The following is an 18,583-nucleotide window of genomic DNA, read 5'->3' as shown; positions in this document are numbered from 1 at the left end:
GCTACTCAGCGGGAGGGCGGGAGGGGGTGGGTGTGGGGTGAGGGTGCGGGGTGTTCAGAGCACGCGGGTGGGGGGGCAGGGGGGTGGGGTGACGGTGCGGGGTGTTCAGAGCACGCGGGTGGGGGTGCTTAGTGGCGGGGTGGGTGTGGGGTGAGGGGGGTGTTCAGCAGCGGGGGGGGCGGTGACCGTGCGGGGTGTTCAGAGCACGGGGGTGGGGGAGGGGGGGCTCAGAACAGGGCAGCGGGGGGTCAGAGCTCAGGGTGTGGCCGGGCACCCGGTTCTGTTGCACCCCACGCGCCCTTCCCTGCAGATGCCAGGGACTTAAGCACATACTTGACTTGGTGAGATGGTAACAAAAACAAAGCTAACTACAAAGCAAAAGTGAATTTTTAAAACGTGCCCTTCAGTGACTTAAGCGCACGCAATTTTTAACGCAACGCGCAATTACTACCGCGTTTCTTCGGGACCGGGACAGAGACCGGACTGCTGCCCCTGCGCGCTCAGACCGTGAACCCGGATGGTTCTGAGAAGCCGGGGCTGGGGGGGGGGGGGGGGGGGCGGGGGCGAGGAGGGGCGTCCGTACCTGAGCACGAGTCCCCTCTGGATGGTGGTCTTCATTTTCTCGGTCAGGTGCTCCACGTTGGCCTAGGGAAGAGTGTTCCATTCGTCAGGCGCCCCCCCTGTCGCCCGCGGCGGCCCCGTGGCACGGACGCACCTGCAGATCGCGGATGTCGAAGGGCTCTTCGAAGATGTAGGCGGCGTCGGCTCCGGCGGCGAGCCCCCCCATGTTGGCCAGGTAGCCGCAGTAGCCCCCCATGGTCTCGATGATGAACACGCGGCGCTTGGTCCCGCTGGCCGACTGCTTGATGCGGTCACACGTCTGGCCACAGAGGAGGACACGGGTCATCCCACCCACCTCCGGGCCCTGCCGCTGCCCACCGCGGGGAGGGGGGGAGGGGGCGCCTGGGACCGGCTCACCCCCGCTGCCCACGTGGCCCCACGGGACGTGGGCGCCCTGACATCTGACGGGCTCAGTGGGAATTTCTGTTCAGTGGGTTTCTTCCGAAAAGCTCCCCGTGACATTTGGGTTTTGGGCATCGTCACTCTGTGAACGGCACGTTGTGCGAGGGCACCTGTGTGTTCTGAGCCAGATAGCAGCTCCCGGACCAAGGTCCTGAGAACCCTTCCAGACCCTCGGCCTACAGGTCTCCCACGGGCCCTCCTCGAGACACTGGCTCAGGGACCCCTGTCCACCGCCTTCCCACTGCCCCACCAGTCCGGACCACCACGCACGCTCCGGGGGCCACAGCGCCACTCACCGGGCCCGCCTAGGACAACCGCTCTGATCCAGCGCTAGCCTTGCCGGGCCCCAAAACAGCACCTTTGAGTATGGGTCAGAGCCCCTCTCCGGGCTTCCCAGGCTGGCCCTGCTCCCAGGGTGTGGAGTCTGGAGGACAGGAGCCCCCAGTGTCACTGGGTCCTGACCCGGCTATTTCAGCCAGCCGCCCCCTCCCGGGTTCCTAAACCAGCATGGACAGCAGCCCTGTCCCAGGCTGGTGGTACACGCAGGGGGCGCTCTGCCTTTTGTGGGGAGCAGGAGGAATCCAGGGGTGCCGATACACCCCCTGGTCTGCTCACGGTGGGAACGTCCCCTCCCAACCGTGGGCGCCCCGCAGCGGCAGCCGAAAGATTCTCCCAGCGCGATCCCTGGGCTGGTCCCACTGGCTAACATTTCGCCTCACGGGGGCTTCAAGACCACACATCACGCGGAAACAAGGTGGAGCTGAGAGCACAGTGAAGACGGAAAAGGGCCCGTGGACCTGGGTGTGAGGACGTGGTCCTGCCGGGCCCAAGAGCTAGCCCTCAGCACGAGGTGTCTGCTGAGTGGGGCTTGGGGCGACCAGACCGGGCGGGGCAGGGGCATGGTGGGTCCCACCCAGCACAGACCCCTGGCGGAGCCACGTGAACGCCAGAGGCCCGACCCCTGGAGCCTCACCGCACTCCGTGGCCGGTGGCCGCTTCGTGGCCTGCCCGAGGGCCTACCGTACCGCGGAGAAACAGAACTCCAAGCAGGTCACGGGTGGGAGCCGCCAGCCTGGGAACGAGCCTCTCAGGGGCCGTGGCCCTACTCAGAAGCAGAACGAGCTCCCCTCCCAGCAGCAAATTCGGTGAGCAAACGAGCATGACACTACGGTGCACGCATCACGGGCTAAAGGCTGCGGCACAGCGCGTTGGGGACGGAGGCCCGGAGACAGCCGCCCCCGTCCCCTCACCGTGATCCAGCTCCAAACTGCCACCTGGGACCCAAGCTGCCGTGTGCCCGGGGCCTCTGGCAGACACGGGGCTCTGTGTGGCAAGCGCGGGAGCCCGGGCCACACGAACGTCAAGGACGCGGCCGACCCCGGGCCACCGCCCCATAGCAGCCCGCCGCTGGGCGACAAGTCCTCGGCGAGCACGGACCACACGGACCAGACGGGGCCAGTGCAGAGCCCGCCGGACCTTCCGGCACGGGACACCCTCCCCGGGAGCAGCGCCCCCCACTGCACAACCACGGGCGGGTGGTTCCACGCCGTGGCCGTGCCCCGCTGCCCCCGGAGCGCTCACCCTCGCAGTCCCCTGACCCCCGTGGCGTGCCCCCCGGACACTACGTCCGGACCGGCTGTCATCCTGAGCGTAAGCACAAGCCCGCGCAACAGCAGGGCCTCCGGGGGCTAGGGGTGCAGACCCCACCCAGGACATGGGAAGAGGCTCCCTGTTTAGCCGATGAAGGTCAGCCCTCCCCACCACAGGGAGGGTCACACAGCCGTGGAAGGTGTGACGTGAACTCCGGCCAGCGGGAAGTAATGGGAACTGTGGCTCGTTACTCCTGCAGGCCCGGGGGGGTTCCTCCCCTTGCCTCGCGTGTCCGGGCAGGAAGAGGAAGTCCCTAGAGTCCGGCCTGACCGGCAGTGTCGCCGGAGGGGCGACAGGGCCCTCTTACCTCTACCACCACATTGAGGCCAGTGTCAGAACCCATGGAGATGTCTGAGCCTGGGACGTTGTTGCTAATGGTGGCCGGCACGATGCAAATGGGGACGCAAAACTCCTGGTGGCTGTCACGTGCCTGGGCCAATAGGACCGAGCCCTCGAACGCCTGAAGCAGTGGGGCAGGCAGTCAGCGGGGCATCCCCGGCACCTCCCTGACGCCACCGGGCGGGGCTGCGTCCTCGTGGGCCAGGGGGATGTCCTCATGGGCCAGGGTGCGGCAGCTCGGGGGCCTCAGTGGGGTGAGATGTGGGAGCGGGGACACCCACGGGGTGTGGGGCATAGGGTGGGGGGCCTCCCGGAGGAGGGGACGCAGGCAGGTGGCAGCAAAGCAGGGGCCGGCGTGTCAGTGGAGGACAAACAGCCAGTCGGTCCCTTCTTGGCGTCTCGGAGGAGGCGAGGGAGGCCGATTGGGAGGGGGCTTAATTCAGGGCCGGCCTGGCAGCTTTGTGCAGCGGGTGGGGGTGCAGGGCCCCGCCAGCGAGGCCTCCACGATGACCCAGGTCACTGGAGCGGGCCGCCCCTGCCCCGAAGGTGGCCGGACGGCTTGGGCGCACCTCTGCTGGTCCCCGGGCCCTTGTCACAGGGGCGGGGAGCCCCAGCGCTGCTCTGGAACCGCAAGGTGAAAACGTTTGCATCTGATGTCACAAAAGGGAGCTGTTCTCAAGCAGGGGGCAGGCGCTTGCGGTCTCTGCCCTGGAGTGTGTTAACCGGAATGTTCGTGAGCGGCCATGGGCCCACCGTCCACCGTCCCCGAGGCCCCCAGGCTCGCTGAGCAGCTGGACACTCTGGCAGGCCACCTGCGGGCGAATGGACCCCCGGACGGTCTTTCCTCGTCCCGCCTGCAAGGCCCCTGTGCACCTGCTACAGGGACGTGCACGTCTGAGAGCGGCGGAGGGGGACCCACGCCTCCTGGAAAGGCGTGTGCTCTCTGCTGCCTTGTGTCTCCCCCGAACACATAGGGTTCTAGGGCGGCTGTGGCCTGAGGACACGTGGATGGTGGGCCCGTGGCAGGTTAGTTCGGGGAGCGGCCCCAGTCCACCTCAGACCACGTAAGTCACACGGGGCACCGGCAGTGGTCACGGGGAGTCACGGGGGGCAGCCCCTGAGGCCGGGAGGGCTCTCAGCAGCAATAAATGGGGTGTCCGTAACCAGAAGCACCTTCCACGTTCTGGTTCCTGTTGCTCCTTTTTCCCTCACATCCCGAGAAAAGGAAGGGGACCCTCCAGCGGGGACGGGGGACGGGCCAGCGGGGAAAGCGAGCGCGCAACTCTGGGGACAGACGTCCCGCCCGAGGCCCTGGGGCAGGGACACGGACGTCCGCTCTGGGCGCGTCTCACAGCACAGCACCGCCAACCCAACCCGGGCGCTCGGAGAAAAGGCAAGACGTTCTGGGGGCGAATAACACTGCAGCCGCCTTCTCGGCGTCCGCGGCCACACGGAGCTCAGCCGCCCTCAGCTGTGGCTCTGCCCACGTAGGAACAGCGTTCAAACCCCTGCTCAGACGGGGTGCTGTGACGCATGACACACAGAGATCCGTCGGGACAAAGACGAAACAGCCGAAGGACAAGACCGTCACAGTAAGATCGCCTCTGGGACCCCCGCGGCGGCTGGATGGCCAGACCCGTCCCTGGGCACTGCCGACATCCCCTGGGGGCAGAATCTCAACAAAAGGGGGGGCTGGCGCTGGAGATGCCCCTGGGGCATCTGGACACGAGGCTTCAGGCCTGCGGGTGGCCTGTCCAGTTAAGAGGTGTCCTGAGTGCGGGGGACGGGCCCACACGGAGCCCACTCTGGTCCCGGATCCCCCGAGGCGGGTCAGGAGGGACGTGGGGCGCCTGTGACTCGTCACTCGGCCCCTCAGCGGGCTTCCGGCCCAAACCCAGACCTCCCCCAGACCACACCAGTTCCTTCTGGCTCTCACGACCACAACCGGCAAGAAACCAAGCGACACGCGCACTCCAGACGGAGTCCCTACACCTCCGGGACACGGCGAGCGGGGCGGGAGCGGGAGCGGGCGTCACCCCGAGCGCCCGGCTCACCACCCGTCACAAGCCAGGCCCGGCGCCGTGGTGCCACCAAAGCCGCCTGCGGATCTGGAGCAAGACGCACATGCACACGGGCTCGCCCGCTGCGGCCCCGACCGCGAGCCGGTGCCTTTGTCACCGGTTAACTGGCTTTGAGAGACTCCGCGAAAGACCAGCTCCAAACGGGCATACGCCAAACTTCCGCATCCCAGGGAAGCAAGCGGGTAACCTGGGGTCCCCCTGCCTATTCCGGTTTTCGATTCCAGTTTTTGGATTGTCAGCAACACACGAGTATCAAATCTCTCTAGGCCGTAAGCAGTTTCTCGTAGCAGAGGGAGCCTGGACGGATGAGTGAGAGATTTCGTGCCTCGAAGCGCACATCAAATGTCACGGGGAGATACACCCCACCCGGGGCCCAGGCGTGCAGGTGACAACCTCCGGAACCCCCACCCCCACCCACCCCGAAGAGGGGCTCCAGTCAGGTGACCGTTAGGAAACACGAGCTCCCAGCGGCTTCCACAGAGCGTAAGCAGGCGCAACCTCCAGCCAGGGCAGGGAAAGAGCAGGAAGACAGTGACGAAGGTCACGGCCAGCGGCCCTTCCGTGCACAGGTGAAGCCTGATCAGGAGCTGAATCGGGTCACAGCAGCAAAAGCAGGGCGGCGTGGGTCACGGCCCAGCGGGGCGCTCCAGCGAGGGGACACCGGACACACGGGTGGGGCTTTTTAGTAAAGAAAGCACACAGGGTTTAAGAAGCTCAGGAAAGAATAGCAGAAATGAAGTTCTAAGCGTTACTTACTCACCACGTGAATTTTATTTTAAAAGCGTTTCTTTTATTTACCAGCACTAGAAACAAATTTTTGACGCCGTGGGTTTAAGAAAAAAAAAAAAATCCTAGGAAAACATTCATGGGATGGGTGTCTCACAAGGAAAATAAAGAGTCGTGAATTTGGTGAAAAATCTTAGACACCAGATGAAAAATTAGAAGCGTATTCTGTCGGTCGCTGCGCTTTAAGCTCCCACGCCATTTCCCAAGTGTGGTTTTCACACATGGTAACACCGGCGTGTTTCTGTTGTGTTACTGCCTTTTGGCAGATAAACTAACGTACTATCCGTGTTGTTTTCGGATGCGACTGAACGTGGCCAGGGTACAACAGCGGAGAATGATGCTCATGGCGATAGCCAGAAGCGGGACGGACGTACCCGCGGATTCAGGTGGGTGAAAAAAGCGACACAAAACGGAGCTCGGGATCCGTCCCCAAACATCCACGCAGGGGCCACCGGACCCAGGATCCATCATACTAAGTTACGTTCCGGGACTGGAGTAAATTTGGCCCGGTCAGAAAAACGAACGGTCGCGATCATCCAAATCACGAAACCGTCACCCGCCACGACTTGAGTGCCGCACGCTCCCCGTCAGTGCGCCCAGCAGGGACACGTCGTCCTGGCCGAGGCACAGGAAAAGGGGCGCTGGATTAGAGATTGCCAGACTTCAAAACAAAAAGAAAACAAAATACTGCTGTTCTGGAAACAAACCCGGGTCTGGTTTCCGTCTCTAGTGCACTGGCAGATAAAAGCGGGCCAGGAGGCGCCCTCCCGCTCAGCGTCCGCGGCACCCGCTTTGCTGGCCACGCAGACTTACGTCGGTGATGGTGTTCAGGGCGGTGTCCGCACCGATGCTGAAATCGGAGCCCGGCACGTTGTTGGACACCGTGGCGGGGACCATGACCATGGGGACACAGAGCTCCTCGTACTTCTCCCGGGCAGCTGACAGCTCCAGCAGTCCCAGGTAGGCCTGTCAGGCGTGCGGTTGTGGGGAAGGAGGGAGGGGAGCAGAGGGGCCGTTAAAAAACACCAGAGGGCGTTCGCGTCACTGGGGACCAGCGATTCTGTGAGCGCAAAGGAGCCCAGAGGTCAGCGTCACGCGGAGGAGACACGAGTCTCCTGTTCGCAAGGGTCTCATTACTTGAGGCCCTCACGTTTTCTTTAAGGCAAACGGAAAGCTTATCGGTCGAACGAAAGAGACATGAAGGTCTGCGGTGCGACGCGCGATCAGAAATGACGCGGCCACGTGACTGCCCTGCTCCCTGACGGCCATCGGGCCTCGGATTCGAGAGACGCCGTCATTTCTGCAGACTGCAGACGTGTGAGGCTCACCGACAAGGTGCATCCCCCGTGGGGGGCCCAGCTCTGGCTCCCCGATCCAGCCGCTCCGTGGGAGCCAGGGAAGCGTCCCACGGCAGCACGACGACCACCCAGTGGCAGCTGGGCCCGGGGGACCACCCCCGCCCCCCGCCCTGTGCTTGCCGCCAGCCTCCCCCCTCCAACCGACGGCCCTGACGAGCCCGCAGGTGCACAGAGACAAGGACGTACCTCAAATCCACCAATGATCAACAGCGCGTTGATGCTGTGGGTCCGCATCTGCTCGGCGATCGCCTCCAGGGACTTCCCGGGCAGCGTCCTACAAACAGTGCAGTCACACGTGAGGCCAGACGGACCTCGCGCAGCGGACGGACCCCGCCGGCACCCCCACCCCGCTCCCCGGGCCGGGCCCCGCGGCTGGACAGCAGAGCCGGGAAATCAAGTCTCCTGGGAGTTTTTTTTTTTTTTTTTTTAATTTTTTTTTTCAACATTTTTATTTATTTTTGGGACAGAGAGAGACAGAGCATGAACAGGGGAGGGGCAGAGAGAGAGGGAGACACAGAATCGGAAACAGGCTCCAGGCTCCGAGCCATCAGCCCAGAGCCTGACACGGGGCTCGAACTCACGGACCGCGAGATCGTGACCTGGCTGAAGTCGGACGCTTAACTGACTGCGCCACCCAGGCGCCCTGGGAGCGTTGTTTAAAAAAGGAGGGGCGCCTGGGTGGCTCGGTTGGGCGTCCAACTTCGGCTCAGGTCGTGATCTCGCGGTGCGGGAGTTTAAGCCCCGCATCGGGCTCTGTGCTGACAGCTCGGAGCCTGGAGCTGCTTCGGATGCCGTGTCTCTCTCTCTGCCCCTCCCCTGCTCACTCTCTGTCTCTGTCTCTCTCTCTGTCTCTGTCTCTCTGTCTCAAAAATAACCATTAAAGGGGCGCCTGGGTGGCTCAGTCGGTTAAGCGTCCGACTTGGGCTCAGGTCATGATCTCGCGGTCTGTGAGTTCGAGCCCCACGTCGGGCTCTGTGCTGACAGCTCGGAGCCCGGAGCCTGTTTCGGATTCTGTGTCTCCCTCTCTCTGACCCTCCCCCGCCGTTCATGCTCTCTGTCTCAAAAATAAATGTTAAAAAAAAATTTTTTTAAAAAAGGAAAAAAAAAAGGGAAAGAAACGCTCATCGTCCAGTAGTTGGGCCTCAAAAGAACCCCAGTGCCTCATCAGAAAAAAAACAATGCGCCCCAAGAGCTCGTGAGGGTTCATGGGAATTGTTTGAACGGAAGCTTCCTGTTTCTGAGTCCAGTGCGCACAGCTCGCCCAACCTGATCTCAGCTCATGTCCACACGCGTCCACACCTGCTGGTCTTCTCCTGTCCTACCTCCTGGTTCGAGCCCCATGGCCCACGTGTGGAACCAGACAAAGCACCGCTGGCCACCCCCCGCCCCTCTCTTCCCTCTGTGCTGACTTCGCACGACGTTCACCCTTCCGGGACGCTTACGGGGACCCTCAGGGCAAACCCTCATGATGTCAGCGACAAGGTCCCCCCGTGTCTACGGTGAGCTCAGCCCGGAGCCAGGGCTGGGGCTGGAGAGGCAGACACAAGTGGGTGTCGCAGGAGCTCGGGAGGGACCCGGGAGGGGGGGCGCAGGCGCCCACCTCCGAACAGAACTTTGCCGCCCAGATGGCTCGACAGCCAGCAAGCCGCTCCGGAGGAGCAGTGAGCTCGCGAGCGGCTGGGCACGTGGGCACCCGCCACGCTGGGGAGGCTCACTGGAGGCAAAACCGCTCCCAAGTCATCTGCCTCGGCTCTGGTCCGGGGCCCAGCCGTGGGCTCCCCAAAACGTGACCCGGTCCCCCATGGGGTGGGCTGGGGCATGGATTCCCTCACAGCAAGGGCAAAGTAGCAGCTTCTGGGGTGTCGGCTGAGCGTCTGACTCTCGATTTCAGCTCAGGTCGTGATCCCAGGGTCGTGGGATCGAGCCCCGTGTCGGGGTCAGTGCCGAGCGCGGATTCCGCTTGGGATTCTCTCTCTCTCCCTCTGCCCCTCCCCCGCTCACGCTCTCTCACCTTCTCTCTCAAAACAAATAAGTAAATTTTAAAAAAAGAAAAACAAAACCCCAAAGCAGCAGCTTCTGCACCAGCTGCTCTGGCAGAACGTGAGCCTTCTCCTCCCAAAGAGCAGGTCAGAGTCCAGACGGAGAAATTACCGTTTGGTCCCAAGAATGGAGCCTCCTTGGCCGGTCCAGCCTCCGACATCCGCCCAGCCGATCTCCTTTATCTGATGCGCAAACACAGAGTCAGACGGCAGAAGGGACGGAGGACGGGGTAGCTCTGGGGCCGGCTCCCGGGCCTGGAGCCTCCAGCGGGCCGCTCGTCCCAAAGGGCCCGCACACCCCTCGGAAGCCGCTCCCGTCGCGACACCGAGCAAGTCACGCGGGTCCTGGGGTGAACCTGGAACCCAGGCCGCCAGGGCCCCGCCCTCCCGCCGCGGGCGCCAGAGCCACACTCCGCGGGCCACACTCTACCCATGGGAACTAAGGAGCAATTTTCTGAATTGATGTAACTTTTTTAACTGAAAACTGAGAGGCACCTAAGGAACCCAGCTGAGGCCCGCCGGGCACGGCCTCCCTGGCCAGCTCTCCCCTCCCTCCCTCAGAGGGGAGCCCGTCACGCCCACGTCCTCAAAGACCCCACCCAGCACGCAGCCGTCTGCTCCCTGGACGCCTCCCCCAGGGCGTCCGGTAGACACACGCCTCCCACGAAACCACTTGCCACTCGGGCCGCAAACGGAGTCATTCTGGCTTCCTCCTCTCATGCCTGTGTCCATTCCGGGGGTGAAGCCCATTGGCCCTGCCTTCAAAACGCAGCCGGTGCTGCAGACGGCTCGCCCACTCCACCCCTGCCAGACGGGACAACCGCCCTGGCTCAGCACCTCCCCCTGCCTCAGCACCTCCCCTGCATCATCTCCCCCTGCCTCAGCACCTCCCCCTGCTTCAGCACCTCCCCCTGCCTCAGCACCTCCCCCTGCATCATCCCCCCCTGCCTCAGCACCTCCCCCTGCCTCACCATCTCCCCCGCCTCAGGACCGCCTCCGCCTCAGCACCTCCCCCTGCCTCAGCACCTCCTCCTGCAGGATCATCTCCCCCTGCCTCACCATCTCCCCCTGCCTCACCATCTCCCCCTACCTCACCATCTCACCCTGCCTCAGTACCTCCCCCCTGCATCTCCCCCTGCCTCAGCACCTCCCCCTGCCTCACCATTTGCCCCTACCTCAGCACCTCCCCTGCATCATCTCCCCCTGCCTCAGCACCTCCCCCTGCCTCACCATCTCCCCTGCCTCAGCACCTCCCCCTGCATCATCTCCCCCTGCCTCAGCACCTCCCCCTGCCTCACCATCTCCCCCTGCCTCACCATCTCCCCCTGCCTCACCATCTCCCCCTGCCTCACCATCTCCCCCTGCCTCACCATCTCCCCTGCCTCAGCACCTCCCCCTGCCTCACCATCTCCCCCTGCCTCACCATCTCCCCTGCCTCAGCACCTCTCCCTGCCTCACCATCTCCCCCTGGCTCATAGCAGAAGCCCCAGCTCATCTTCCTGGTTCTGCTCCTGCTTTTGGTCAGACACCCTCAGCATGCACTCACACACCCCTGCTCAAAGCCCTGTCTGCTCCCGGCACAAGCCCAACTGTATAATCACCTACGAGCCACCTGCCCCCTGGCCGCCTGCACCTCCCGACTCTGCTGCTGCGGCCGCGTCCTCTGTCTGTGGTCTGAGTTCCCGTCCCCGCGGCTGACCCCTCCTCTGTGGGTCTGGGCAGCGACCACGCCCTGTGAACCATCTGTTCCCTCAACATCCTCTCCCTCCTGAAGGTGCAACACTGCTGAGCGAGGCTTTGCCTTGTCCCTAGCTGGATGCCCCCCGGAAGAACGCTGCGCACTGTTACCATTAAATAATGGGGGGAACAGACGCTGCCCTGCAGGATACACTGGGTTACGGGGTGGGGCCCGCAGCCTCCCCGCTATCTGAGCTCCTGAGTCATGTGACCTCGATCAAGTGAGCAAAATGGGGCTGACACGGCCGCTTTGCTGCAAGATTTAAGTGGGTTAACGTGCGGATCCCGTAGGATCAGGGAGTGTATACAGCAAGCACTCAAGAAGCGCCCGCTCTCTCCGGCAAGGCTTTCGTTCGGGTGCTTGCCGTTCTCCAGCACTGGGCCTGCAGCATCCCCCACGCAGACAGCCTCGGGCCAGCGTCCACAGGCCCCACGGGCGTCACTGCCGACTGTCCCCTGAGAAAACCGAGCAGTGCGTTCCTTGCCGAGCGCCACGTGGCCTCGGACGTGCGCCTCAGGGAGGATCTGGGCCCCGCGTTCGTCACATGACACAGCCCCAGGTTTCAAGCCTTGGAAGGGAGGCCCCCGTTCCCCACGATGCCCCCCGGAGACTCACCTGGCCCTTGGCGAAGCCCTCGAAGCCGTCGTAGATGGCAAACATCTTGTGCCCTTCGGAGATGCCCACGCGCACGGCCGAGCGCACGGCCGCGTTCATCCCGGCGGCGGGGGCGCCCACGTTGATGACTGCCACGTTGCAGTTGCTCTGCAAGACAGCGGAGGGCTCGCACGCGGGGGGCTCACGGCGGCACGCCGCCCGGGAGCCCAGGACGCCAGGGTCCGCGGGGGACACGGGGGCCTCACGGGAGCGACCCGCGGCGGCACCCACCTTTGGGATCTGGTCATCCGGCATCTTGATGGCGAGCCGCTTGTAGGTGTTCAGATTGCTCTCGAAGCTCCTGGAAGGAGAGGCCGCCGTCGGGGCCAAGGTCAGGGCGCGAGGGGCCGGGTCGGGGAAGGGCTTGTGCCAAAGCAGACCGTCCGCAGGGGACTGCGCTGGGCTCTCGGGGCCGGTCACCCCACCTCCCGGGCCCTGGTGCGTCCAGTTACGTAGGAGGCACGTCGTGTCCGCGGCCAAGGAACCAGGCCTCTCACACACTCGGGTTTCTTTCTCGAGATGCCAGCCCCGCGCCACGTCCCGTCCTAACCTCGCCAAGTCCTCAGCAACCCCACCAGCCAGGACACAACACAGACAGCGAACTGCTCCCGCCGCTCCCCATCAAGGCCTGCAGGCGGCAGAACGCTGCCCGAGGCCGGGCTCGGCCTTTCTCGGCTGGGAAGGAGCACCGCCCTGGGCACGGCTGAGCACCGCTGAGGAGCGAGGGCCCCAGGAGAGCAGCGCCCTCGGGAGAGTCACCTTCCGCGGAGTCGCACGGCGTCCTTAAATCTCCTCTCGTCCATGGCCTTCTGCACGTCCTGGGTCTTCAAACCAGTCAGGAAAGGAAGAAGGAACACGTCACGACTCCGACACCGGGCCCTTCCCTCCCCGCCCTGCGCTCCGTCCGACCGTCCGGGCCGGCAGCCCGGGGTCAGCGAGGCTGCACCCGCACCTGCCCGGCTGCGAGGGCCGAGCCCAGGCTGCCGTGATAAAGCAAGGCCGGGGCCACAGACCCTGAGGCCCCAGGGACAGCAGCACAGCCAGGGCGAGCTGGAGTTCGCACACGGCCTTGCGGGCAACCCCCGGTTCGGGAGGGGGGGGGGCCACCCGGGGAGGGAGCAGGGGCGGGCGGCCCGGGGAGCACCACTCACACTGCCTCGGCCCTTCCAGCCCGAGGACCTCAGGCAAGTTATTCACGCCTCTGAACTCCATTCCCTCATCTGTTCCCTGAGAAAAATAGCTCAACTTCCAAAATTATCTGGGTTGTAGGAACGTGCGGGACCCCGGGGAGAGTGCCTGACAGACACCGGGTGCACACACACATGTGCAGCCAGGCACTCATATACACACGTGCACACACGCAGCCATCCACACTCACACACACAGGAACACGCACACGCAGTCGTGCCCACTTGCACACACAGAAACGTGACACACAGCTGTGCATACTTGCACACAGACACACGCTCACACGTGAACACACACGCAGCCATCCACACTCACACAGGAACACGCACACGCAGTCGTGCCCACTTGCACACACAGAAACGTGACACACAGCTGTGCATACTTGCACACAGACACATGCACACACGTGAACACACACGCAGCCGCACACACTTGCATACAGAAACATGCACAAGCAGCCACGCACACTTACACAGAAACATGCACACATAGCCACACACAGGTGCACTAGCAGAAACATGCACATACATGCACACATGTAGCTGCGCACACTTGCACAGAAACATGCATACATGTACACAGCCATGCACACTTGCGTGCACACACAGTCATGCACACACGGAAACATGCACACATACACACACAGCCATGCGCACTTGGCACACAGGAACACGCACACGCAGTCGTGCCCACTTGCACACAGAAACGTGCACACACAGCTGTGCATACTTGCACACATAGACACGCACACATGTGAACACACACGCAGCCGCACACACTTGCACATACAGAAACATGCACAAGCAGCCATGCGCACTTACACAGAAACATGCACACACATGTAGCTGCGCACACTTGCACAGAAACATGCATACACGTACACGCATGTAGCCATGCACACGTGCACACACACAGCCATGCACACACAGAAACACACACACGTACACACACAGCCGTGCGCACTTGCACACAGAAACATGCACATGCAGTCGTGCCCACTTGCACACACAGATACATGCACACACGTGAACACATGCAGCCACACACTTGCACATACAGAAACATGCACAAGCAGCCATGCACACTTACACAGAAACATGCACACACATGCACACATGTAGCTGCGCACACTTGCACAGAAACATGCATAAACATACACATAGCCATGCACACTTGCACAGAAACATGCACACATGTGCACACACGTAGCCATGCACGCTTGCACACACACAGCCATGCACACACAGAAACACGCACACATACACACACAGCCATGCGTACTTGCACACAGAAACATGCACACACATGCACACATGTAGCCGCGCACACTTGCACAGAAACATGCATACATGTACACACGTAGCCACGCACACTTGCACACACACAAACATGCACACATACAAACACAGCCGTGCACACTTGCACACAGAAACATGCACATGCAGTCATGCCCACTTGCACACCCAGAGACATGCACACACAGCAGTGCATACTTGCACACATAGAAACACGCACACGTGTGAACACACAAGCAGCCGCACATACTTGCACAAGCAGCCATGCACACTTGCACAGAAACATGCACACACATGTAGTTGCACACACTTGCACAGAAACATGCATACACGTACACACACGTAGCCATGCACACTTGTGCACACACACAGCCATGCACACACAGAAACACGCACACATACGCACACAGCCGTGCGCACTTGCACACAGAAACATGCACACGCAGTCGTGCCCACTTGCACACACAGAAACGTGCACACACTGTGCATACTTGCACACAGACACAGGCACACACGTGAACACACACGCAGCCGCACACACTTGCACATACAGAAACATGCACAAGCAGCCACGCACACTTACACAGAAACATGCACACATAGCCATGCATAGGTGCACTAGCAGAAACATGCACACACATACACACATGTACCTGTGCACACTTGCACAGAAACATGCATACACGTACACACACATAGCCATGCACACTTGCGCGCACACACAGTCATGCACACACGGAAACACGCACACATACACAGCCGTGTGCACTTGCACACAGAAACATGCACACGCAGTCGTGCCCACTTGCACACCCAGAAATGTGCACACACAGCTGTGCATACTTGCACACATAGAAACACACACACAGCCGCACACTTGCACACACAGAAACATGCACAAGCAGCCATGCACACTTACACAGAAACATGCACATGCATGCACACATGTAGCTGTGCACACTTGCACAGAAACATGCATACACGTACACGTAGCCATGCACACTTGCACACACACAGCCATGCACACACAGAAACACACACACATACACACACAGCCGTGTGCGCTTGCACACAGAAACATGCACACGCAGTCGTGCCCACTTGCATGCACAGAAATGTGCGCACACAGAAACACGCACACGTGAACACACGCAGCTGCACACGCACATACAGAAACATGCACACTTATACAGAAACATGCACACGTAGCCACACACAGGTGCACAGCCAGAAACATGCACACAATACACACGTGTAGCCATGCACAAACACGCAGCTGTGCACACATATACATACATGCACGCACACACTGCCATGCACACTTGCACACAAACATGCACACACATACACACACGTAGCCATGCACACTTGCACACACATTTATTCACTCCAAAGCCTTCTGGCAATTACGTTTCTACGGCCACTTGCAACAAGTCCAAGACCGAATTGCTTCATCACCTCTCTGCACAGGTTATAAAGTACAAACGCTTCAGAGCCACCGGAAAGGCCAAATAAGGCTGACAACGTCTGAGGCAGCTCGCTGCCACCTCACCTAGTGCCCAATTGCCTTGAAAACCCCAGCCCGCTTTGCTGCGTGCAGGGGCCCCACCCCCGGGGCCCGAAGGAGGCCGGTGCACCCCAGGATGTCACCCCAGCTAGGCATTCCAGCGCCACGTCTCAGATGGGAATGTCCTCGGGGACAGAGGGCAGGGGCGGCTGCCATCGGAGGGGCTCCGCCCCGTCCACCGCACCCCGTGAAGCCCCCCCCGGATGCCTCACAGACCCGCGTCCCGACACATCTCGTCTTGTTGGCAGAAACGGGTGATGTGCACACGCTCCTTCCCGACAGACGGAGCTCATCTCTGGGGAGGTTTCGCTGCGCGCTGCCTCCGTCCTGGTGTCACCGAGCCCCTGCCTCCCCCACGGGCGGTGGCCGGCGTCCCGGGCGAACTCACCATCTGCACACACTCCACCAGGGGCAGGCGGACGGCCTGGTTCCCGCTCAGCGACACCACGCAGGCCGGGGTCTCTGGGGTGGCCTGGAGAAGGGCGACCACGGCCTCCACCCCCATGCGACTGGCCTGTAAGTGACAATCGCAAAAGTCAAAGGCAAGGTCACGGGTCCAGGCAGCACGTCCACCAGCTCCGGGGAGGCACGACCGTGAGCAGACGCACCCGTGAGCAGAGGCCTGGCCCGTGTTCAGCCGGACCCAGCGTGCCCCCGTCCCCCCGTCCCCCTGGCATGGGTCCTGATGAGCTCCTTACGGTCTATCCTATCATGTCTAACCCACCGCCAATGGGGAGATTTCGACGAGATTTCGACCCCACTAGGAGGTGGCTGGCGGGGGGCCCTGAAGGGGGCTCGGAGGTGCAAAGAGCATCCAGACCAATACCCACGAGTCTGGACTGGCCTCTGCTCACCCTGGGGCCTGCGTCTAGAAACCTGCATGCGTCGCCCTCCCCCTCAGCATCCCGTGTTTGGGGGTCCCCCAGCGTCTGGGTGACGGGGGGGCCGAGCGGGTCTCCAGGACGAGCCACGGGCTCTGCAGGCAGGGACGCTCTTCACCGGATGGCTCTGCGAGCGTCGGACTTCCCGGTAACACGTTCCTTCTCGCTCCTGGGGGGAGGCGCCCCACAACGTCTATCCTCACTCACCAAAATCCTGTCAAAGGCCGAAGGAGTCCCGCCTCTCTGCACGTGTCCAAGGATGGTCACCCGCGTGTCGTACCCCAGCTGCGTGACCACAAGCTGTGGGAAACAGAGCGACACGGGACGTCATCTCGTGCTCTGTGCCGGGGCTGGGGACTCGGGAGTCCTTTCCTCGGACCTACGCGGGGGAGACTTCCAGTGTCTAAAGTTCGCTTCCTAGCGGAACGTTTAGGTGAATGGTGAGCTGAGATCAGGGCACATCGTTACTAATACCTTCTAGAAATGCCGACGTTTCCCCCCCCAGTCACCGTAAGTCTGCACAGCTGTAAATGCAAAGCACAGCGTGGACGCCGTGGTCAGCCACGGGGTCCCCCCAGGGCGGCCCCACGTGAGCGTCGCCGGGCCGGGCTGCCATCCACACTCACCCCTCTTACTCCTGTACCAGCAACAGGCCAGGCCAGGTGGCGCCTGGGGTCCTTCCTGCTCTCGTATCCCATGATCAATCTCAACTTTGATTGAGCGGGAAAAGGAAAGTCTTTGATCTTATTGATTACTTCTTGTCGATAATGGCAGGTAACTTTCCCAGACAGATCCCCCTGTTCTAATACTCAGCTGCACGGCTGGTCTGGGAAGGAACGAAAGGCCGGACAGAGAAACCAGTTCGCAAAGGCAGCCGATAACGTCCTTTGCCCTGATGGACAGCTTCAACCAGAGGCTGCCTGCCTGTCTGTCTGTCTCCCCTGCGTTCTGTCCAGACATGAGCCATCGCCGGCCTAACCCATCCCTCCCGTCCCGGGTCCTTGTGACATCCAGCGCCCTCGGGCGAGCCCTGCCACAACAAGGCTGCCCTGGAGGCCGGACGCAGCACGGGCGTGAACCCAACAAGGCGATCTTGTTTGTTTGTGAGAACACTGGGGCCCGACCCCTGTCGCTGGCGGGCAGCTGGCGCCCGGAGCCGGGACCCCCTGTCCCTGTCCCTCCCCTGCTGCGTTTCAACTGTCAGGGCGGCTCCCAGGCCTCTGGGGATATTGAGGACAGTACGCGGGAGCCGCGGGAGTCTCCTGCCGTTAAAAGTTATGAGTCATTACCAAAACATTTTTAAACATCGGGAAGAACAAAAAATGTTTTCGTGATAATAACACAACGTTCCAAACGCGAACCCCGCCAGCCTTGTTAAAATCCCCCACTTCCAGGCTGGCGCCTGAGAATTACGAAACCAGACACACTCACCTCCTTGATTTGCTCAGAGGTAATGGGTTTATTTTGGGTGTCGATGGCACCTTCCGCCACAATGATGATATTCAGTCTTTTCTTCCGGGCGCGGTTCTAGGAAACAGGACACCGAAATCGTTTTCAACAAGAGACAAACCCAGGGCCCTTTGCCCCAAACACACTGGCCTCTTTCCAGGTAGAGATCTTCACCTAAGTTTGCACACGGGTCGCCGACTACCGCGGGCGGGTGAAGGCGCTCTGGGCGAGGGGGGTCGGGGTGGGGGGAGGCTGGTCACCCCGGACACAGGCCAGCATCCAGGTGACTCCAGGCTGGGGACCACGCTCGTTTGCCATCTGGTCCCAGAAGGCGGTGAGCTCAGCCATCGGCCCCAGCAACGCGTCTATACCGCAAACCAGGCTTCTGATCTCCTCCTGAAGCCAGAGCCTCCCACCCGCTCACTGTGAACCTGGCAGGGAATTCCTGCCCCTGCAAAGGGAGCACGGAGCCCCAGGCCTGGGCGGGCAGGGGGATCACAGAGCCCCAGTCTTGTGCAGGGGTGGGGGGAGGGGA

The 18,583-nt window shown here is 61.9% G+C and overlaps 1 protein-coding gene across 6 annotated transcripts in view; it reads right to left on the bottom strand.

Annotated features, from left to right (window-relative positions):
• The window catches only part of LOC101097072 (phosphofructokinase, platelet), a 55,487-nt gene that overhangs the window by 5,603 nt on the left and 31,301 nt on the right, over positions 1–18,583 (bottom strand). For 2 of the 6 annotated variants that reach the window (XM_045060809.1, XM_045060812.1), the window contains 12 exons: positions 18,031–18,126; positions 16,807–16,899; positions 16,107–16,232; positions 12,428–12,492; positions 11,900–11,969; positions 11,630–11,776; positions 9,389–9,459; positions 7,424–7,511; positions 6,693–6,845; positions 2,981–3,133; positions 716–880; positions 584–645 (listed from right to left, as the gene is read on the bottom strand). In XM_045060809.1, coding sequence (XP_044916744.1) covers positions 584–645; positions 716–880; positions 2,981–3,133; positions 6,693–6,845; positions 7,424–7,511; positions 9,389–9,459; positions 11,630–11,776; positions 11,900–11,969; positions 12,428–12,492; positions 16,107–16,232; positions 16,807–16,899; positions 18,031–18,126 — 1,289 coding nt within the window. Of the gene's footprint in view, positions 1–583; positions 646–715; positions 1,104–1,319; positions 1,448–2,980; positions 3,134–6,692; positions 6,846–7,423; positions 7,512–9,388; positions 9,460–11,629; positions 11,777–11,899; positions 11,970–12,427; positions 12,493–16,106; positions 16,233–16,806; positions 16,900–18,030; positions 18,127–18,583 lie in introns of those variants that run through there. The other 4 variants (XM_045060814.1, XM_045060811.1, XM_045060810.1 and 1 more) reach the window with 4 other exon arrangements.

The sequence above is a fragment of the Felis catus genome, chromosome B4, assembly GCF_018350175.1.
Source record: "Felis catus isolate Fca126 chromosome B4, F.catus_Fca126_mat1.0, whole genome shotgun sequence".
NCBI classification, from domain to species: domain Eukaryota; kingdom Metazoa; phylum Chordata; class Mammalia; order Carnivora; family Felidae; genus Felis; species Felis catus.
This window is presented reverse-complemented; position numbering and strand designations above follow the sequence as displayed.